Source organism: Bos mutus, chromosome 8 (genome assembly GCF_027580195.1).
Source record: "Bos mutus isolate GX-2022 chromosome 8, NWIPB_WYAK_1.1, whole genome shotgun sequence".
Classification (NCBI taxonomy): Eukaryota; Metazoa; Chordata; class Mammalia; order Artiodactyla; family Bovidae; genus Bos; species Bos mutus.
In genome coordinates this window covers 94,732,607-94,756,584 of record NC_091624.1, presented here as the reverse complement: position 1 = coordinate 94,756,584, position 23,978 = coordinate 94,732,607, and the positions used below count along the sequence as shown (strand labels likewise).

Genomic DNA, 23,978 nt, shown 5'->3' with positions numbered 1-23,978 from the left:
ATGAATTTTGTTTTTGACCCTTGCCCCACTTGTTATTTTGTAGCTGAAGAATGTCTCAAATACTTTATTATCTTTTTTTTAGAATTAATGTATATGTTTTAGGAAAAAATTCAGATGAGGAAAAAATGTAAAAGGAACAAGGCTTACCTAGGAACAAGACCTACTTACTTACTGACTTACCTAGCTGCTGAAAAGTTTTGATCTTATGTTTTCAGATGTCTTCACAACACAAAATCCAAATGGCACACAGTCTGAAATATCCGTGAGAGCAACAACTGATCTGAATTTTTCTCTGAGAAACTGTAAGTACTGAAAAAGGCAGCACTGCAAATAGGAAAAACACTTAAAGCAAGATTTCAAAATAGCACTGCGGACTATTGGGTAGGAAAAAGGTCTTAGTGGAGCTAATAGCATCAGGGAGTCTTAATTCGTAAAATAAGGAGACTCCACCATAGCCATTGCACTGGTAAATTCAGAAGGCAAGAATGTTTTTTTACCTTTCTTAGCCTCATATTTTTGGTTTGAGTGGAAAGGAAAAGAAAATAAATAAATTTAGGACTCCAGAAGATTGTTTTTTTCTTAAACCCACATTTTTACTTCTTTCTACTTTGTGCTTTCAGCTTCAAATATTATCTCTTTTTTGCATCTTTATACCGAGTATAACTACTGATAGAGGAAATGAGGAAGTGTTGCCAACATGTCACTTTGGAGGCCATTGCAAGTCTCTAAAGTATATATACCACATCCCTCACCTTAAAGCATCAATAGTTCATATCTATGAAACCCAAGAAGACAAGGAAAAGAGGATGAAAGTAAATAGGGCAAGAGAGAATGTTTCAGACTATGACAATATTTAATAGGAAAAACCAGACTCAGCAATGCCTAATAATTAATAAAACTTCTTGACAATAATGGAACATTTTGAGCAATTCCAAAACTTGAAATATAAATATGACATAGGGACATTTCGAGGGCACACGTTAATTTAGACAGATCTCTTATGGGAATTTTGTTTGCATACAGCAGACAACATCTTGAACTGTTTCTTCAACAGGCCAGGTACCTAAAATTCCCTTTAGGAGATGGATTATCGATGACCACAGGACCCATGGAAGAGATTTCAAAACCGTAACTTCTCTTCCCACAATTCAGGACCCCAGAGGATTGTCAAAGTTGGATTGGGATAAGAAATTTTTGCCATTTTCACTGGGGCTCTAACAGAGACTTGTTGAGTGGTGGGGACATTCTGGAGAAGCAAGCTCCCCAAGGAGATGGAAATCTCCAGAATAATTTTGACTAATTATTCTTCTAGTCCCTAAAATGATGAGGACAGGCAGTAGTGAGGCAATCCAGACGTGTTTCTCTCAAATCAAATGGGGGTTGCAAAGCAGTATTTAAGGATTACATCCCAGTCATTCCAGCCCTGCCTGAGTCCATGTCAGCTCTGGTAATGGATTATTTTTTTCCATCCTTTCTTTCCAACAAGTTACCTATAATAATGTTGTCTGTAGGCTCAGTAGAAATCTCCCTAGAGTGGGATTGCCTGTAATTCATACGACACTGCATCCTTTCCTGTCTGAAGCAAAGTTAACTGAAATTGCCAACTTCATAGGGAGAAAAATAAATGGTCCTCCAGTCACAAAGTGAAAAGTAAAAGTGAAAGTCACTCAGTCATGTCTGACTCTTTGTGACCCCATGGACCATACAGTCCATGGAATTCTCCATGTCAGAATACTGGAGTGGGTATCCTTTGCCTTCTCCAGGGCATCTTCCTGACCCAGGAATCGAACCGGAGTCTCCTGCATTACAGGCAGATTATTTACCAGCTGAGCTATCAGGGAAGCTTTTCAGTCACAACTTCTCCCAAATTGACTCTTACATACCTCCAGATGGATGCATTATAGACTGAGATATAGCCTAAATCAGGCCTGGAAATCCTTGAGCTGTAACCCCAAATTTTAATTGCCCAAACTGATTTGAGTGGTTAGCACGCATATGTTTCCAGCTTACCAGGACACAGCTGCTACCCGCCTCTTTCATGTCATCACACTGAACCAGCAACCAAGTTGTCCTAGGTGGATAGTATTACTTCAGAGCCTGTGCCGGAAACCACGTGAAGCCCGTGTACTTCACCCAACAGAGCTTCCTTAGTGCCAGAGGAAGTGTGTAGCCCCACACTCCCAGTTTCTCCTCTCTCACAAATTATAGGCACATCAATCCCACCTCAGGCAACCTCTTATTGTACAAACATCATTCTTCAGTGGCTGCTTCTTTCCCCTCCTTTAAGGTATCTCAGGAAAATGTCAACAGCGTTCTCTCTGGTTTTGTTGTTGTTGTTATTGTTGGTTTTCTCTCTCCTTTCCTTTGTTCTATTTTTTAGCTTAAAAAATACCTAATTACAAATGTTGAGTCAATATTTTTATATGCCGATAATCCATTATGCCTTTTCCTAGATAAACTCTTCAATGAAACAACCACAACGGCACCTCCTGAAATAGTCAGCCATGAAGAAAGTAAAGAACCTTTTGGAGAAACTACTCACAGTATTAAACTTACAACATTGTAGTCAGACCTGGAGCATGTCATTATATGACTTAAAAATTTAACTTTCATTACTCTGAATATTTCGTAAAGTGATAACGTACTTAAAGAATTCATACTGCTACAATTTAAAATCACTCTAAAATCTTTTAAATGGTAAAAATCTAGGAATCAATTTTCAGATTTACCTGACAAAGGATAGGAAATGAACTCTTTTCAAAATACAACCTGATTGTAGTAAAATGTATTACAGTTATGTTTATATTAAATATATATTTATATAAAATATCATGTGTATAAATATACATTTATATAAATATATTTAATACATTTTAATATAATTTTAAAAGTTATAGTAATAATTTTAACAATAACATACTTGGTAAATAAACTTAACTCTGCTTAGAGTTGATTTTTAGCATTTCCTAAGAATATTAGTGGAGAGTTCAGAGCTAGAGTTTACAAAATCAAAATTATCATTTTACTTTTCTGACAGTACTGTTTCTTATAACATACTTGTGAAATCATAACAACTCAGGATGGCTTTTCTCTAAGGTCTTGAAAGAGCAGTGGTCAATTGAAGACAGTGAACTGTCATTACATGAAACCCTATATTCTCCAGTTCATACAATCCAAGTATATTTCTCATGACTCCTTTAATATGGTTATTCACTTTCTTGAATAACCATATTAGAGTAATATTTAAAAATAGAAATCTTATCATCCTGGTATCCCCCTTCTTAAATACCATCAGTAACTTACTGCTAGGTTTGGGGTCATATTCTAAATTCTTAGCCAGGCATTCAAGTCTGAAGTGATCTGACCATTGAAGAACTTGCCAGTCTCGTTTCTGGTCGCATTCCCCACCCATATTCTCCACACCAGACTACCTGAACCTGCTCAGAACACCTGCGTTTGCTCACCGTGGAAGGACCTCTCTCTCACATAGTTTATCTGGCAAACAATTCCTAGTCCTCTGAGCCTTTGTGAGAGCATGACCTCCCTCGCGAAGTGTTTCCGGCTTTTGAAAGTGAATTAGATCCTTCTGTGCGTACGACCTGTGCGTTGCTACGAAAGCCCTCATTCTCCTGCAATGTGATGAACAGTGATTCTTGTCTGTCTGCCTCTCAAAGTAAGAGTGTGTTCCTTAAACATAAGACCTGTATCTCGTTCATTTCTGTAACTTTAATGCCACCCACAGGGTCTGGCACATGGCAGGAACTCAAGGTGTAACTGTTACATGACTAGACTAACATAAAAAAATGAACATTCTATCACAATTTTACTAAAGTCAAATTACCTTATTTTGTTATCCTGTTCTATTTTGTTTTTTAAACAGAAGGAACCCAGAGTCCAAATGAGCCTGCATTTTGGACAATGTTAGCTAAAGGTAAACTCATAGTACTTAGGTAGCTGGGAAAATGTTTTCTAAAGTCTTCTGTAAGAAAGCCAAGATCAGTGTAAATTTTTCTAATACTAAGAATTAATATGTCAACATTTTGCTGCCATCATCACGTGAATAGCAAATACAACACAGACCCAGAAAGTTGATCAAGTGTCACACGTCTTCTGATCCTCTCACCAAAAGTTTCTTTCTCCTACAGATGTTACAATCTAGCCATTTAATTTATTTATGATTAAAAATTTTAAATAAGGCTCTTGCTCAATAGTATCCCTCTTTGTATTTGGAGCAGTATGTGTATAAGGACACGGGGATGCATGAGTGAATGCAAAGTAGATATCAAAATATATGCATGCACAAAAGTAATATGTAAACCATAAATGTACATGCATTCATTTATAAATCACATGCATAGCATTTATATGTATGCATGTATACACATAACATGTATATTATCAATGAATGTATACACGCATAAATATAATTCATGTATCACACATATGCATGCATTATGTGAATTATATGCCATATTTGATGGATCCTCATTTGCAGATTCTGTATTTGTGAATTTACCTACATTTAAAATTTCTTTGGAACTCTCCAAATCAATACTTTCAGAACTTTCACAGTCATTGATGGACACACACAGAGTAGCAAAAATAAATTTAATTGCCTGAAGCTCTTGTTCCCAGCTAAAGTATAACAAAGGCCTTTTTTTCCCAGCTGTCTTGCTGTAAACAAAATATCTTTTTTTGTGGCCTGTTTAGTGTAAGGTGTTTTGCATTTTTGTGCTTTCTGCTGGCAATTTTGCTATTTTAAATGCCCTCCAAGTGTAGTATTACAATGCTATTTGGTTCCTAAATAGGAGAAGGCTGTTATGTACCTCAGGAAGAAAAATGTGTGTATTATATAAGCTTCATACAGGTGTGAGTTATAATGCTATTGATTGTGAGCTCAGTGTTAATGAATCAGACTGTAGCCCACCAGGCTCCTCTGTCCATGGGATTTCCCAGGCAAGAATACTAGAGTGGGTTTCCATTCCCTTCTCCAGAAGATCTTCCCAACCCAGGAATGGAATCTGGGTCTCCCTCATTGCAGGTGGATTCTTTACCTCCTGAGCCACCAGGGAAGTATAATCAATCAGCCATATATACTAAATAAAGTGTCTCTAAACAGAAACATACATAAAACAAGGTTACTGGGTCAAAAACAAGGTTATATGACCAGAGGCTCATAAGAACCTAATGCTGTATTTCCCTTAGGAATGATGATGGTTCAGTATTCATTTAATTCAGTGCTTACATGACTTAATGACTACCATGAAAAATGAGAATGAACTGTATATAGTATACACACACATCTACACACACAATAATTTTAGTAAGTGAATTTTGTTTACCATAACACCAATTTATTGTTTTAACAGCTATAAATGCAACCACCAGTGAGGACAACCAACGAGATCAATTTTTTCACCCAATTCCAAGTAAGAGCAAAATACTTCAATGAAATGGATACATAAATACTCACACACATTTTAGTGTCTAGATGGTGATACTGTTTTCCTCAGTAAGGTGTGGTATTTGTAAGAGAGTAGTATGGTGACTGATGTTACACTAGAGAGGACATTTACAGTTTTAGGAGAGGCATGGTTTCTAAACAGTGTTCTCCATGACCACATTGCAGATATTTCCATCTTCCTGTTGTGTAACTTCTATTCCTGGAAGTAAATAGAAACAGTAAACTAAATGGAGTTGTAGGCAAATGAACAATACATAGGATGCAGTTTTTTTTAGTTGAAAGACTTGTTTAGAGCAGTTCTAGGCTACAGAAAAATCGAGTGGAAAGTAAAGAGTTCTCATATATTCCACCCACTTAGTTTTCCTTATTATTAACATCTTCCAGTGGTGTGGTGCATTTTTTTTTAATAATTGATGAGCCGATATTGATACATTGTTATTAACTAAGCTTCACAGTTTACATTAGAGTTCATTCTTTGAGTTGCACAATGCTACAGGTTTTCACGAATTATCTTGTGTCCACCGTTACAACCATAGAGAGTAGCTTCAGTGCCCTAAAAATTTTCTGTGATCTACTTAGCCATCTTTCCCTTCCCCAACCCTGATCTTTCTGTTGTCTCTATAGCTTTGCCTTTTCCAAAAGGTCAAATAGTTGGAAACATACATGTATTCTTTTCAGAGTGGCTTCTTTGGCTTAGTACTCTGCATTTAGGTTTCTTCCATGTCTTTTTGTGACTTGACAGTTTACTACTTTTCATCACTGAATAATATTCCAGTATATGGATGTACTGGTATGTTTATCCATTCACCTATTGCAGGACATCTGGACTGTTTCCAAGTTTTGGCAATAATGAATAAAGCTGCTATAAACATTCATGCGTAGGTTTTTGTGTGGTCATAAGTTTTCAACTCATTCGGGTAAATACCAAGGATTGTGACTGCTGAATCATGGGGTAAGACTATGTTCAGATTTGTAAGAGACCACCAAACTGCCTTCCAAAGCGGCTGTACCATTTTGCATTCCCACCACCAACAAACGAGAGAATTCCTGCTGCCGGATGTAGTTTTCATTAATGGCTTGATTTTATTTATATGAATAAAAGAACTCCTGACTTTGATGGAAAATTTCATAACAAGGCATCATATTAAATTTCCCCAAACCTCTGTCCTATGTAAATACACTGAAAAAGAAATAGCATCTGGTAATACATGTAGGGCCTACCACCATAATTCTGTGCTGGGTTATTTGACACTTAATGCCACTTGCCTTTCAGTGAGTCAAGAAAATGGTGTCAGTCTTCTTTATTTAGAAAAGTGACAACCAGTAATGACGATGTTCTGGAAATATTTTGTCTTTTTGAGTAATGAAAGTGAGCATGATGGATTTTCTATTGCGTGTTGAGCACCTACCACACTTTACGTATGTCATTGTGTCAATCCTCACAGCAATTCCATGAAAGCTGGTATTATCTCCATTTTACAGATGAAGAAACTGTGGCTTGGGGGGGGCGGGGCGCTGGGAAAAACCTGTCCCAACTTGTAATTAGCTTTTCTATAATTTCCAATGGTTAGGAATTTCAAACCCTTCTTTAGTTTTGACCATCACCTTGATAAACAAATGTACTATAAGCACACCTCTTTACAAAAGCCCTTTTAATTCAGGAGCACAGCCCATTTTAATATAATTTATTTCCAAAATAATCTGCCTCAAAGTCAAGATATCAGTCATTCACAACTGTATACATTTCTCTCCCCTTGGCCTAGGATTGCGCATGGACAATTTTAATTTTTTTTAATATAAGAGAGTATACACATGGGAATTTGTCATTGCTTATTACCAAAACATCATTACCTGAAAAAAAATCATGAAAAATCATTGGAACTTTTGAGTGAAAAGATGTTGGGGGAGAAGGGACAAATAGCAACATGATCATTTAAAGTCACCATTACATGCCTATTAAGTCAGACATATATTCAGGAAGATATAAGATTTGGCAGTAAATATATATATTTATTCTTCAGTAAAAAGACTTTTGATGTTTCTGGATCCAGACATGATTTTAATCATATGTTTAGAAAGTTAGCTAAGTTTCCATTTCTTTAACATCAAATACACTACATTTGATCACAGTAATAAAAAGACAAATTCAGTTCTTAAGCCTTGTGGAGGAAGCACTGTAGTACATCATCCTTTTAACTTAAAAGAAAAATCAACTCCTGCCAACAGGAGAAATGAATATTTCTCTCCTGAAGGACTAATCCCATGTGTGTAATTTCATCACATTTTTAATAGTAATCTCTTCCAAGTCTTGGATTGGTTTTTAATTATACAAGGAGGAAGACTGATACATGTTTTAACATCTGGTCACCTGGATTTGATACCAGATTTTGCCACTTACTAGCTATGTGCCAAGGGCAAATCCATAAACTTCTGTGATCCTGGAAAATGGAGTGAGGGTCCGCTCCTCCAAGATTGCTGTGAAGGGAAAAGGTTAAAAAAAAAAAAAGTTGAGAGTCTTTGTCCATAGGAAGTGGCCTATAGCCTTCTCCTTGGCATTGCATGAAGGTAGAGGGGAGAGTGCAGTGAAGACTCTGGGTGGCAAAGGCGTCTCTCCAGTTGCATTGTGATCCTTATTCTGCCAGAAAAACTTGCTGAACACAGTCACTCTTTCCCACTGCATTTTCTTTCTTTCCTCTTAGACTCTGATGTGAATACTACATGGGAAGACAACACGGCAAGAATACAGGAAGCCAAGTTAAAATTAATGCTGGGCATCTCACTGATGACCCTCTTCCTTTTTGTCGTCCTGTTGGCAATCTGCAGTGCCATGCTGTACAAAATGAAGATGATGAAGTAAGTCTGCAGACCTCACAGCCTTTAAAACACAGGACAGGACACTCCCACTCTCCTTTCCTCAGTAGAGGGCTGGGCAAACACGACTCCCAAGTTTATAAGGTATTCAGTTTGGCTCCTTTGCCTCTCTTTGGAGAGGACCATGGAGCTGTCTCTCAAGGAGTATCACACTTGAACTTGTCCTCAATATTTTAAATAATCATCTAGAGAAACAACCCTTGTCAATTGGGAAGGTGATAGAGAAGCTAATGCATTCTTTTTCCATAGCCTTGAGACAAAAGGGGTTATGAACTCTGTTCTAAATAGCACATCTGTGTAGAGTCTAACATTTTTCATTTATCTAGTGTAATAATAAATAGACAATATATTGGACAGAATTCATATATTATTTTAAGATGCTTTTCTAAGTCAAGCTGCAAACACACACAAAAACAGTTCTTGATGTATGTTTCTGTTTTCAGATATAAACAAGCATGTCAGACTGGTGAATACTCCGTCAACCCAGAGCTGGCCACCCTATCTTACTTTCATCCATCAGAAGGTGTATCAGACACATCATTTTCTAAGAGTGCTGAGAGCAGCACATTTTGGGGCACCACTTCTTCAGAATTAAAGAAGTCAGACACAAGGTCAAAATCTAGGATGACAGACATGACTTCCACAGCCTCAGAGGAGAATGAGGAGTCAGACATGATTCAGAGTGAGGAGCCCAGCGAGGAACCCACAGATGATTAGACAACTGTAATATTTTTGTCATAAAAAATACCTTCGTGATGCTCATTTATAATTTGGAAACTCTGCCGAGACCAAATTTTCCAGTGTCTTCAAAGGAGGGCATATTCAATAAAATTCTCTCAGCTATAAAAAGTATTTAAGGGAAAAAATATAAGGAAATAAGGTGTGAAAAAGTTCATCAAGTAAAAAATGATCCTGTTAAGTGACTTATGCAAAATATTCATTCTAGGCTGGCTCTTTTTAAAATACGAGTATGTCATTTTTTTACCTTACCTGTGGGCATTTTACGGAATTTCGGGGCAACCACTTCTATGCCCCCCCCCACCACCAAAGCAAAAAGAACACACCCATTGCTGTTTACTGGCAAAACAGGTGTGCCGTATCAAGAGACAAAACTAGTATTAGAGACTCCTGGCATTCTTCAATTGTTTCAAAGTCATCAGGGTGCTCTCATGGGACAGTAAGATTTAGGGGAAAATATTTTTTCCACTTTTAAAGTATCCATAACCATTTGCGATATCATTGTTTTCCAGAAGAAGAGAAAGGAAGGAGGGATTCCAGCATCTAATTTCCTAGAGGGGGATTTATGGGTCCTGAATATTTTAGGGCTAGAGGCCCCTACCTTCTCTCTCCCCACCAAGCACCCGTGCTTGGGATGTGGTATTGGGGGAGGGGAAAGCATTTCAAAGACTAATTTATGTAATCAATGACTTATGAAACTATCTATCCTAGGAGTATTTCAGTTTACAGAGAAGACCAATGGAATCGGGATACTGTTTCCCTTTTAGGAGTGTTTCAACTGGAAGGATTTTAGAAACATGTAATCAGATCCTTTGTGGATATGTGTGGATGATGGGGAGGGAAAGAACTGGGGCAGTGTCATTGTCCTCCTAAATTCTCACCTACTTTATGCTATGCACTTTGACACATTATATCACACAGAATTCTACCACCCTGTGCAAGACAAGTTTATTAGACAGACCAAAAAATGAGAACTTGGGTAAATTGCATACCTTGTCTAAGAGACAGGCAAAGTTTAGATGCGCTTTGACACTGAAGTTCTCTCCCTGATCCATGAAGGTTAACAGTCAAACTTGTAACAAGTCAAAGGGTGTTTAGAGGCAAGGTAGGCATCCACAAGGCAGGGGATTCCTTAACCCAAATGTCCTTTCAGCTCTTGGGAGATTGTTTTCCCTAAATGTAGGTTAGGTCTCTATGAACCTCCTTCCCTGTAGAAGATAGACGCACACACACACTACACTCATCTGCCACTACCCTACCATCCATTCTCAGAATCATCCTTCTCTCCCCATTTTCTCCCCTGACATCAGCTCCAGCCTGCCCATTGGCTGGAAAAGCTACAAGACGCCGCCTCCGAGTAGCCGCAGACTATATAAGGCAGAAGTAGCAGTGGGCTGGGGGGTTCGCCTTTTCCCGGTACTGTCACCGCAACAGTGCAGGCGCGTTTTCGGAGCCAGGTGAGGTGAACCTCGAGCAGTAGTCCATGCTACGCTCCGTGGGTTACTTTTGCCATTTTCCGTGCCCTTTTGACAGCCCCGGGGGTTGGTGCCAGCATTTGTACTGCCAGTTCAGGCACCAGGAAATGCGGTGGGAATTGAGTAAGGAAGGTAGTTGCAGCAGCTTGGAGGTGCTCGGGCTACAGAGGAGCCAGGGTGAATTAATGGGTGAGAAAGGGCTCGTGGGAAGGTCAGGTGAGTTTGGGGAAGGGTTGGCTACCAACCGTTCCTGCCTTCTCCCTTCACTAATCCTTGGAAGAACCCAGGAGGTTTCTTGATTGGAAATAGGTGTAAGGGTTACTTTTGTCTTCAGTTCTAAAGTACTGCAGCTTGAGAAAGTCAATCAATATAGCATTACTATGGCTAAAATAGTATGGTAAATTTACTGTGGTAAAGAATCTGCCTGCGATGCAGGAGACCTGGATTCCATCCCTGGGTCGGGGAAGATCTCTGGGAGAAGGGAATGGCAACCCACTCCAGTATTCTTACCTGGGAAATTCCTTGGATACAGGAGTCTGGTGTGTTACAGTTCATGGGGTTGCAAAGAGTCTAACACAACTGAGTGAATTTCACTTTTCATGGCTAAAATGCCCCCCGCCGCCCCCCCCCCCACCAAAATTGGTTTCTCATCGTTGACATAACTTGTGGATACCTTTGTAGGTATCATTTTAAAATGCAGCCAAGGTACTGGGGCAGTGGGCCTGAAGGATGTCTGATAGTCCTTACTGATGTCTCTTTCCTCTCCCCTCTCCCCCAGTCTAGATGTCAGGAGTGGGTCACAGAGCCCAGACTGATGTGTGTGTGTGTGTTGGGAGGGCGCGTGTCTTCTCATTTGCCCCCTGCTGACCCTCCAAGCCACTATTAAACCTGGAATTCCTAAACAGGTTGTCTGGACCTCTGATCTGTTTGTTTCCTCTTAAAGGACATAGTAATACCAGTTTCTTTTAAACTTGTTTCTCCCCCTATTCTGAAACACCCCTGCGTTTCCCTCTGATGCTCTTAACCTGCCTCTTCCCCAGCTCTCCAAGAGGGCTGTTTACCACCATGTACCTACTTAAGGGCAATTCCTATAGAGCGGCTGTTCTGGGAAACAAGGACTTTGCCTTGGGACGAGGAACCAAGTAGTTAGAATCTGCATGAGTAAGATTTTCCAGCATCGCACTCTAGGATCAGGAGAATTAAGAACTAGTCCTCAATCCCTCTTACTTGTCCCTCCCACCTAAAGTATGTTGGAGCTCGAGATATACCGAGTAGTGAGGGTGCCATGGAGATCCTGTTTGAGGGTGCCTTCCTGAGAGCCTTTTGAGTGTCCACACAGTTCCTGAAGCCGGGAGGGGGTTACATCCAGGGACATTTGGGAAGATGGTAGACTGGGCTGGCCATCCGGAGAAAAACTCTGCCCGCCTAACCTAGCGCTCACCTTGAGCGCCCAGCCCTACGAGGGTGGCCCCGCCCACTGCTGAGGCTAAGGGGCGGGGCAAAGGTCACGTGGCTGGGAGGCGGGGCGAGGAGCAGGTGGGCAGGCATGTAGTTTCCTGCTCCTCATACGCGGGATCCTGGTTTGCTGGTTGCAAGGTGCAAGTGCACAGTACTGTGTGGTTTTATCCTCGCTCTTTGCCACCCATCCCCAGTGTGGACTTAAGGAGTTTCCTGAGCTCTGGTAAAAGGTGGTGGGTGGGGTGGAAACCGGCTTGTGGCACGGTGTAGTTACAAATCAGAAGAAGTTCTTCCCAATCGCCTCTAGCCTGAGGAAAGGTTGTAACTCCGCCTCTGACTTCAAAATTTGCCCTCCAAGTCTAGCTTCTGGTGGAGCAAAATCATTTTAAACTTCTGACATGAAGGGAAATAATATTATGTCTCCCCTCCAACCCAGCCCCCATAGCACCCCAATGCGCTGCTTAAACATCCTTTCCTGAATCATGGCAACAAAATAAAACCCAGCTTATGCCAAAATGCAGTTCTGGCTGGTTACCCAGAGTTTACTTCCCCTTCCAAGTTTCTTTCAAGAAAAATCAGAACCAGTTACTTTTGATTCGTAGGTTAATTCTCATGCTTATGCCTGCTCTTCACCTTTTTCCTTCTCCATCAAAATGCCCCACACCTTTGTCACACACTTTGCTTTGGCTTTTAATAGAGTTAATTTCTTAATAGAGAATGAATGGTAAAGTGAAAGGCTAGTGAGCCAAAGGAAACCTCATTGTGTAAAGAGGAAGCACATGTGTGTTATCAAAAGGTGTAAGTTATCTAAAATAAATTAAGAGGTTTGAAAAGTATAATTTGGACAACATCTCATATCTGAAATCTCTTGTTTTTGAGAGGGGAGAAGTGTGTAAATTATGCCGTAATTGACATTGAAAAGTGTATCTTGGAAAGAGGGAAGAGATGGTAATTTCCTTATTTAAAAAGTCAGGAAGGACCTGCCAGGTATTGTGAAGGGCCATGGCTGGCAGCCTTATCTCTTGGCACTGTTCTGGGTTTCCTCAGGAGTATGGATCCAGCTGCTTTCGAGTTTTACTTGTTAATTTTTTTTTTTTTTTTTAGATTTTTTTAATGGTTGGTTGTGGAACGGTGTATTTGGCTTCCTTTTGTGTTTGAGGCATTCTGTAGAACAGAAGGGACCTTAGGACCTTAGTGAGAATGTTGAGAACCACTGAATTTTTAAAAGAAGACTCATGCTTTAAAAAAACTTTCTTTTACGACAGTGGAAATGTATTTTTGAGAGATTATGTACAATTCCGTGTAAGCAGCATTTAGCTCTTTGAACTGTTGCCAAATTGTCACTGCCTAGTAAATAATAAGGTAAATAATATATATCTAAACCATGTCACATTTGACACAGTTTAATATGTATAGGCATGACCTGTCACACAGATGTGTAGCTATGCTGGTAATAAGACGTGAATATTTTAATCAGTCATAGGAATGAGCTAGAATTTGAAAGACTTAATCAGTGATTTTCATTGTCCTTCTCATTCCAAGAACTGACCTGTTCGTCAGCCCCTCCCTGTGTTTAAGGCTGGGTTTGGGAAAGTTACTGTCCCTGTGATAGGAAGCTCTTTGTCCAGGATATTTTGGAGTCTGCACTTCATCTTGAGTGATGTTTAAAGATAAACTTATCTCACATTAACAACTCTAGGCACAACTATGGAACAATTGGAAAGAATCGACAAAGAAATCAAGTCAGTCAAGACTGAAGTTGAAGAAAAGCAGAAGATGCTCCCCAAGTTTACATTAGCGCTTGAAGAGCTATCGCAAAGTCCCATGGTCTCCTTGAGTGACACAAATGTGAAACAAGGTTTTCCTGAAAACAGCCTGCTCCCACAAGAAAAGTGGAATGAACCATCAAAAAACAAAGAGAGTCAGCCTACAAAGTACATGATGGACCACACATGTCCAGCAACTGACCTTGAATATGATCCCTTGCTCAATTACTCCGTAGCACTGCTTGGAGCATCTAAAGGCAGGCAGGGTGAGACTGACAGACAGCCCTTCTGGAAAAAATCTGTGGGTAAAAATTGCCACAAGTCCCTGGAGAGTCAAAGACCTTATGTTTCACCCATAAGAATTAAAATAAATCTTCAAGATTCTGATGAAGATGACCTTGTAATGGATGTACCTCCAATCATTCCTGTTTCTAGGAAATCTAAACGCTTTAGAGGCTTTAAATATCAGAATATGGAGGAAAGGATACAGGTAGTGCCTCCGGAGGAAAGAAATCTTCAGATCAGTGGCATAGAAGAGGAAAAAACAGGTGAAACCCAACTAACCGCACACAGAGAAGATGACAGTAACAAGCTAGAACTATCAAGATCACTCATGAAAACCTCACTAGATGCTAAAACTAAGATAAACACGTGTGGTGATCAAAACCACATTTCTAAGATGGGAAGCTTTGGTGGTGAGAAGATGCATGTTTGCATTTCAGGAGAAAATATATCTTATGCCCCTCCCAGGCACAAAGAAATCCAGACAGGAAGTCATAGTGAAAGGTATCCAAAGAGGACAAGACATGTAAAAACTGATGATACTCAAAAAGAAGAGACCGAATGGCTATCTTCACCAAGCCAACTCCAATTCTCTTATTCAGACGATCACTTGAAAGACAAAGTTCTGACAGCACCAGACGATAGTCAAGACTTGACTATTTTTGAAGACAGCAGGTTAGTTGAATTTGGTTTAGATAAGGAATATACTGGAAATGACACTCCCTCTGACTCTGACACTACGAAGAAATGTCTTCGAATTTTCAGTGAGTTCACACAAAGCCAAGATCATGAGGGAGAGACTGCTAAACAGGTTGGTCACTTTTATTTTTTTAATCCTTTTCCTAAATCTAAAAGCGTTTCCCTTAAATACATATTCTCTATATTCTAAACTTTATAAAATATATGTACCATCTATTATATATTTCTAATATTAAAATTAAGATACTATAATAAAAATAAAATTTTAATTTAAATAACATTTATTTAATAAAAATAATAATGAAATATATTTATAATATTATAATTAATAATGTATTAGAATGACAAGGCTAAACCTTGGTAAGTGGCCAGCCATTACATCTTGCAAGCTTGACAGTTTCCAGAGGCCATGGTATTATGTACAGTAACTGATAGCTGATTTGTCAAAGGAATCTTTTATAGGAATATCTGTGCATGTCAAATTATCCAAAATAAGTTATTTTTTGTGAATTATTTTTTAATAATTTGCCCAGTGTTTTGCATTTTGGATTTCTGTGGCTCTTCAGGAAACAATAAATTTGCTTTTACTACACTGAAATTGGATAACTCTTATCGTTTTCCCACTAGGCTTCAGGAAAGCAAATGGAATTAGATATGCTGTATTACCAAAACATTTCTGGACCAAAAAGGAGAATTGCACACACTGCCAAGGTTGAGGTGAGTCATTTTGTTTCTCTTTCTGTCCCCATCCCTCCCTCCCTCCCTCCCTCTGGCTTTCTCGCTGCACTTAATATAAAGTTACATTGTCATTTCAAGCTCAAGTGTATTCTAGTACTTGTTACCTTTTATCCACTAGGGGGCACAAGCGGGCAGTCAACAAATACACTGCCTACTTGTAAGAGTTTTTCAAAACCTTCCTTTTTTCCCCATTATCTAACATTTTCATTAAAAGCAGGTATATTGTTTTTGTATAACCTTTGAACTATGAATTAATATGGTCAATCCTCATTATTTTCAGATTCTGTTTTTGCAGATTCATCTATTCAGTAAAATGAATTTGTATCTTTAAAATCAATACTGATGCTTCTGTGGTCCTCTGTAGATACACACTGGAGAAGGATATGGTAACCCACTCCAGTGTTCTTGCCTGGAGAATCCCATGGATGGAGAAACCTGGTAGGCTGCAGTCCGTGGGGTCGCACAGAGTCAGACACGACTGAAGCGACTTGGCAGCGGTGGCAGGTAGACACACACAGTGGCAAAAAAAAAAAAAAATTGAATTCCCTGACATACACATTCCCAGCTAAGACTAAACACTGGAACACGGCCTTCTTGTCCAGTGGTCATACTGTTAATCTTATCTGAGTCTATTTAGTGCCATATTTTCTGCATTTTTGTGTGCTTTGTTGGTGATTTTGTTATTTAAAATGGTCTCCAGGTGGAGTCCTGTCCTCTGTTCCTTGGAGCAAGAAGATTGCACTGTGCCTGACAGAGAAAATGTGTGTTAAAACAACTTTGTTCAGGCATGAGTTATTAGTGCTATTGACCACAAATTCAATATTAATCAGCAGTCTACTAAATGAAGTATTTTTAAACAGAAACACACACATCGCAAGGTTATGTATTGACTTATGCAGCTGTTGTGAGATGCCTGTAGTAGGAGCAGTGGTTTGGTATTCTCTAACCCCTTGTTTGCCAGACTCTTATCGAATCTAACTAGAGTGAGTAAAGGGACTTGACTGTTTTCAAAAGTAATTTGAACCTCTTATAAATTTATATTATAAATGTTTAAGTTCTTTTATGAGATGTAAAAATGTTATTTAACGCAAACTTTCTCTGCACTCATCTCTGTATTACTTGTACTTGGTATATACTCACAGTAGAATCTTTTGCATGTCATAAAAAGAATTTATGCTTCTAAGTCGCAGGTAACAGCTCAAATTCCAGTTCTCAGAAGAGTTGAATGTCCTTGAACAAATATTTAATTTCTTTGTGCTTCATTTCCATGTCCATGAACTGGAAGTAGTGAATGCCTGCCTATCCCAGAGCCAGATATTATAGATATTTACTAAACTAGTTTCACTCCCCTTCTGTCTTATGAAAAAAGTTTTGCTAGAGGCTAATCTTGTTTCCTGTTCATTGCAAATGTTGTGATATTTATAGTTTTCATTTTACTGTGCTATATAGTATCTTTCCAAATTCTTAATTTAAATGATTGTTGGTTTCATCAGTGACTTTTTTAAAAAGTAAATTCTTACACATGGAAGTAACTGGACAAAAGATAAATTTATCGTTTAAAAAATATTTTGCTGTTTTGCCTTCTAGAAGGGTTGTGACAGTTTACAGTCCTACAGTGTTCAGAGTTCCCTCCCCACAAACCTTACAGAAAGTGGATATTGTTTTTTTTTTAAACCTGTAAATCTGAGTGAGATTTTATTTCCTTATTTTGTATTACATTTCTTTGATTACTGGTGAAGCTGAACATTTTGTGATATGTTCCCTTCTAGTAATGAACATTGCTGTGGAGGAGTCTGATGCTACTTTGCTATCACTCCCAGCGTGGGTCACCTGATGCGTTTGCCTGGCTACCTAGAGGATTCTCTTCTTAAGTTTGAATTCCAGTAACTTGAGTAGAATGTCTTATTAACACTTAAACCTGCAGACAAAGTATCTTTTTCTTATAAGATTATATTTTCTTTCTTATTTCAAGAAAAATTTCTTATATGCTTAAATAGTTGTTCAGTTTTATTATTTCAATTTATTTTGGGGTATACTCCAGTTATGTGTGTATTAGAGCACATACAGTATTATTCATGCATGTTCGCTTAGTCATGTCCAGCTCTTTGCAACCCCAGCACTCTGTCCAGGCTTCTCTGTCCATGGCATTCTCCAGGCAAGAACACTGGAGTGGGTTGCCATTCCCTTCTCCAGGAGATCTTCCTAACCCAAGGATCGAACCTGGGTCTCCTGCATTGGCAGACCGGGTTCTTTACCACTGAGCCACCTGGGAAGCCCATGTAGTATCATAAATGTAGGCATTTCCAAAGAGCTTTTGTGCGAAGAGGAACTTGAAATTATCCATCTTATCAATTTTTAAAATCAGTTTTCTTTTGTATTATGTTGATGTTTATTGGTATCAACCTGAAAACAGATGACTAGTCTGTTCGGGGGATAATCTTGTTACTAATTAGTCGCACTGGGATCTTTCAGACCCAACAACAAGTAGTGCAGATGATGACTGCCGTTAAGGACGGGCAGGCTTTTGATCCTGCCACTTCAGAACAGAAGAAAAATACCTTTGTATGTCCAGCCTCTCAGAGCCAGAGGAAAGCCTTAGGAGGTATGAGAAAAGCTTTGTTTAGCCAATTATTTAATAAATGAAATTTTACTTTATTTTAAAAAACATTTTCTATAAAGTCCATATATTACCAATTATATCACATAAAGCTTTACATGAAATAATATGATTAGCATGATGTTTATATGTTAGGCAATAAATAGTCATTTTGCATGCATTCTTACATGAGGGAAGTTGCTTTATAAATTAAATTTGCTCTTCTAGGTTATCCTGGAGTTGGTCACTTGGAATCCTTTTGTGTTTGCATTTTTTTTTTCTTCAAGGGAAGAATATATATTAATATCTCAAGCCTATAAGCAAAACATTGTGAAATTCTGAGTTGATAAAATAAACTCAAATCATCTGAGACTAATGACATTAAAATATACATTTTCCTTTTTCTCCCATTCGTTTTGAACCTCTTAGAAAATTCATGTACATCAAGCAGCCTTCATGAGGATGTAGTTCCTTCAAAGGAAAATCCAGTTGCAAAGCCAAACAGATCACACATTCCTGTGAAAACTATTGCTTCTTTTCCTGTTAAGGTACTATAAACTCAGTCTGAGGACCAGAGCTTTATCTCTAATAACTGTCTAATCCTGCCCACATATTGATCCCCTTAGAGGGTGGCTGTATTCTTCTCTCTCGAAAATCTCTAATTCAGATAAATGCCAAACCTCCTGAAGAGAAATTTCAACCTTTTTGGTGACCCTTAAATAGAGTTATTTATGCCTATTTGTCACTTTCAGTTAATTTGGTTTTCCTGGCAGGCTACATTCCATGGGATTGCAAAGAGTCGTACACGACCGAGAAACTGAATGTGCACACATGCATCCTTGGAAATGTTAGGCATGTATTTTTCAGACCTGTATGCGTGCTCAGTTGCTCAGACATGTCTGACTCTTTGTGACACTATAGACCGTAGTCCTTCAGGCTCCTCTGTCCATGGGATTTCCCAGGCAAGAATGCCAGAGTGGGTTGCCATTTCTTGCTCCAGGGGATCCTCCCAACCCAGGGATCAAACCCCCCAAGTTTTGGCAGGTGGATTCTTTACCACGGAGCCACCTCGGAAGCACCTTACGTCTATAGCTATGATTAATTTAAGCCATCTCAGATTTTTTTCAGAGCAGAGATGGACATTGGAATATGCCTTTCAAGGCACAGGAAGTGAGGGGTGTATATAAGTATGTGAGAGAGACCGGGGTATGGGACAGAGAGAGACAGACCTTCAGAAAATAATGCCCACAAGTAATAAGATAGTACAGCCTTACATCTTTAGTCATTTTCCCTTACTTGTGGCAGTGATTTTTTTTTTTTTTACCAAGTATTCCTTGTCAGGGAACTGTCAAGTTTTAAGGCTTTCCCCCTCCCTGAAAGTGAGGTAGTTTAACTCATCCTCGAATTCCCACAGTCTCTTAAAGTCCTTCAGAAGGAATGCTCACCTCGTTTCTGGCTGGGATCATTTGAATTTTTATTTATTTATTTTTGTCCGGGCTGGGGCTTTGTTGCTGCATGAGCTCTTCTCTAGTTGCGGTGAGCAGGAGCTTCTCTCTAGCTGCGGTGGGCAGGCTTTTCATTGCAGTGGTTCCTCTTGTTGCAGAACTTGGGCTCCAGGTGCGCGGGCTTCAGGAGTTGTGGCATGTGGGCTCTAGAGCTCGGGCTTAACAGTTGTGGTGCCTAGGCTTAGTTGCTCCACAGCACGTGGGATCTTCCTGGATCAGGGATCGAACCTGTGTCTCTTGCACTGCAAGTGTGTTCTTTACCACTGAGCCACCAGGGAAGCCCCTAGTTGTGGTCATTTCAATATTGAATATGCATGGATCTTTCATAAATTTTAAGTCCAAACATTTTTCTCAATGCAATGGTAACTGAAAGGCATTAGGATATATATATTTGTTTTAAGAATGGTAAACTACCCCCCTTCCACCTCAGAAGCTGATCTGAGGACCTCATCTGGATGCGGAAGCAGCAGATAGATGGGTAATCAGATCAGCCTTAATAATGGTGGACACACCTGAAACTCTCACGTTGTTAATCGGCTCTGTTCAGTCAATGCCTGACTCTTTGCGACCCCATGGACTGTAGCCTGCCAGACTCCTCTGTCCACAGGATTTCGCAGGCAAAAATACCAGAGTGGGTTGCCATTCTCCATAATCGGCTCTACTCCATTACAAAATAAAAAGTTTAAATAAAAATGGTGGATGTATAGGCAGCCATCCCATTTCCTCTTTTGTGAGTATAGATGATTTATACCTTGCCTTTATTCTACTTTTAATGAGTTTAAAACTTGGAATAATTTTCAAATTTAATTTTGACATAAAGCTCACCTAAGATACCTTTACCCCTAGACACATGGTTGGAATGTTAAACAGAAAACACACGTATTCTTTTTTCCTCTAATCAGTGATTTTATATTTATCAGGATGGTGAAATACGAGGTGGCCATCGGAAGCAGGCTTTAGGAGCATCAGAATCCGCACCCAAAGTCCCTGATGAAGTAAGACGGTGTTATGTCAACCTCTTCTTTGACAAGTATTTGAAAGTTTATAAAACAGAGGATGAGGCATTTAAGAAGGTCAGTACTACATAATATATCTGAAAACACACACACACACACAATTATACTGAATGAACTCGTAGGGCACAATTACCAAAGAAATTTATTAAGTTTATCTCCACTGCTTTTTTTTTTTTTTAATTTTATTTTATTTTTAAACTTTACATAATAGTATTAGTTTTGCCAAATATCAAAATGAATCCGCCACAGGTATTGAAGCCAGGCTGTGGGCCTGGGTTTTCCCTCTGTCTTGAATGGCTTCTCTGGTCTTTGCGTGCGTGCTAAGTCACTTCAGTCATGTCTGACCCCTTGCAATCCCATGGACTATAGCCCGCCAGGCTTCTCTGTCCATGGGCTTCTCCAGGCAAGACTGGAGTGCGTTGCCCTCCTCCCCCAGGGGCTCTTCCCAACCCAGGGATTGAACCTGCGTCCCTTAAGTCTCCTGCGTTGCAGGCAGGTTCTTTACCACTAGTGCCACCTGGGAGCGTTGTAAAAAGTACTCTGGTAACTTTTAATGATTAAAAACTGTCTTCATCCGTGAATTCCTATCTAGGCCAGTAGTATATTAATCCGAGTTGTGTCTCCTGACTTTATATACCGTCTGGTGAGCCAGTCGTCACCACTCCCTATTACATACGCCTGCTGTGCGCATTTATACGCCATGCCTGGCTTCTTGCAGCACCTGTGTTTGTAGTTCAGTCAGTTCACTTCAGTTGCTCAGTCATGTCCAACTTTTTGTGGACATGACTGCAGCATGCCAGGCTTCCCTGTCCATCACCAACTCCCAGAGTTTCCTCAAACTCACTTCCACAGAGTCAGTGATGCCATCCAACCATCTCATTCTCTGTCGCCCCCTTCTCCTGCCTTCAGTCTTTCCTAGCATCAGGGTCTTTTCCAATGAGTCAGTTCTTTTCACATCAGGTGGCCAAAGTATTGGAGTTTCAGCTTCAGCATCAGTCCTTCCAATGACTATTCAGGACTGATTTCTTTTAGGATTAACTGGCTTGATTTCCTTGCAGTCCAAGGGACTCTCAAGAGTCTTCTCCAACACCACAGTTCAAAAGCATCAATTCTTTAGCGCTCAGCTTTCTTTATGGTCCAACTCTCACATCCATACATGACCACTGGAAAAACCATAGCTTTCACTTTACAGACCTTTGTCAGCAAAGTAATGTCTCTGCTTTTAAATATACTGTCTAGGTTAGTCAAAGCTTTTCTTCCATGGAGCACGTGTCTTTTAATTTCATGACCTCAGTCACCATCTGCAGTGATTTTAGAGCCCAAGAAGATAAAGTCTATCACTGTTTCCATTGTTTCTCCATCTATTTGCCATGAAATGATGGGACCAGATGCCATGATCTTTGTTTTTTGAATGTTGACTTTTAAGCTAGCTTTTTAACTCTCCTCTTTCACTTTCATCAAGAGGCTTTTTAGTTCTTCACTTTCTGCCATAAGGGTGGTGTCATCTGCATATCTGAGGTTGTTGATATTTCTCCCAGCAATCTTGATTTCAGCTTGTGCTTCATCCAGCCTGGCATTTCACATGATGCACTCTGCATATAAGTTAAATCAGCAGGGTAACAATATACAGCCTTGACGTACTCCTTTCCTGATTTGGAGCCAATCTGTTATTCCATGTCCATTTTTAACTGTTGCTTCTTGTCCTACATACAGATTTCTCAGGAGGAAGGTACGGTGGTCTGATATTCCCATCTCTTGAAGAATTTTCCACAGTTTGTTGTGATCCACACAAAGGCTTTGGTGTAATCAATAAAGCAGAAGTAGATGTTTTTCTGGAATTCTCTGTAGTTGCTACTCAGTTTTTTTTTTTTTTAACCAAATTGAAACCTTTCAAATCAGTGGCAATAGCTGTAGTTGCTATCCCATGCACTTTTAAAAAATCCAGTGTGGAGAAGTGAGGACTCTATCTTACTAGATAGAGTCGTTGCTGTTATTTAGTCACTCAGTCGAATCTGACTCTCTCATTACCCATGGACTATAGCCCACCAGGTTCCTCTGTCCATAGGACTTCCCAGGCAAGAATACTGGAGTGGGTTGTTTTTTCCTTCTTGAGGGCATCTTCCAGACCAAGGGACTGAACCCACGTCTCTTGGCAGGCGGATTCTTCACAACTGAGCCACTGGGGAAGCCCGCTCTAGATAGAGTGAGTCCCATCTAAAGGCAAGCAGACACTTCTCAGCTCCATCTGATTATTGCAGTTTGGAAATTCAAGTTCAGAATTTACAGATTTCTAGTCTTTCAATACTTTCTATTTTAAAATCTCTATTTAAAACACTGTTAAACACACGTCTGAGCACTAGACTTGGGCTTTGTGCTGCCCTTCTCTGGGGCAAATTCAGATGACTCTGGAGGTTATTTTTATTTATTTATTTATTTTAATTAAATTTTATTTTTAATTGGAGGATAGTTACTTTACAATATTGTGATGGTTTCTGCCATACATCAACATGAATCAGCTATAGGTATACATATGCCCCCTCCCTCTAGACACTGTAAATGGGCTTCCCTGGTGGCCCAGTGGTAAAGAATACGCCTGCAGATGCAGGAGACATGAGTTCAGCCCCTAATCCAGAAAGATCCCGCGTGCCTCAGAGCAACTAAGCCTGTGCCACAACTACTGAGCCTGTGCTCTAGAGCCTGAGCCCTGCAACAAGAGAAGCCACCACAATGATAGAGTAGCCCCTGCCACTGCAGCTAAGGAACAGTCATGCAGCAGTGAAGACTCAGCACAACCAGAAGACAAATAGAAAAGAAGGCAACGTTAGAAAACCATTCACCATGGGTGAATGCAGGAAGAGGCAGATTTCAGATCAATACGAAAAAGGCCTTTATAACTGATAGTGAAGTGAAAGTCGCTCAGTCATGTCCGACTCTTTGCGACCCCACTGACTATACAGTCCATGGAATTCTCCAGGTCAGAATACTGGAGTGGGTAGCCGTTCCTGTCTCCAGGGGATCTTCCCAACCCAGGGATCGAATCCAAGTCTCCTGCATTGCAGATAGATTCTTTACCAGCTGAGCTACCAGGGAAGCCCGCTTTACATATTCTGGATACAGATCTCTTTGATAAACATTAGCAAAAGTTCTGTCTGTGGGTTTTCTTCTCACTTTCTTGATGTTATCAATTGCAGCACAAAGTTTTTCACCATGATGTATTCGAATTTATTTTTCTTGTGGTCTTAGTATCCTATATAAGATAACTAAGTCACAAAGTAATTTTTTTTTCCTAAGAGATTGAGAGTTGTAGTTTTATACTTAAGTGTATGATTGTTTAGAATTGATTTTTGCATAATGTGCGAGGTAGAGGTCC

The 23,978-nt window shown here is 39.6% G+C and overlaps 1 protein-coding gene across 1 annotated transcript in view; it reads left to right on the top strand.

Moving 5' to 3' along the window:
- The first annotated feature begins 9,049 nt into the window (after nucleotides 1–9,049).
- LOC102284915 (RNA exonuclease 1 homolog) overlaps nucleotides 9,050–23,978 on the top strand; it is a 46,058-nt gene continuing 31,129 nt past the window's right edge. Inside the window, exons 1-6 of the mRNA XM_070375972.1 lie at nucleotides 9,050–10,530; nucleotides 13,706–14,865; nucleotides 15,381–15,470; nucleotides 17,964–18,093; nucleotides 18,517–18,635; nucleotides 20,513–20,665. Coding sequence (XP_070232073.1) covers nucleotides 13,714–14,865; nucleotides 15,381–15,470; nucleotides 17,964–18,093; nucleotides 18,517–18,635; nucleotides 20,513–20,665 — 1,644 coding nt within the window. The 5' untranslated portion in view covers nucleotides 9,050–10,530; nucleotides 13,706–13,713. The remainder of the gene's footprint in view (nucleotides 10,531–13,705; nucleotides 14,866–15,380; nucleotides 15,471–17,963; nucleotides 18,094–18,516; nucleotides 18,636–20,512; nucleotides 20,666–23,978) is intronic.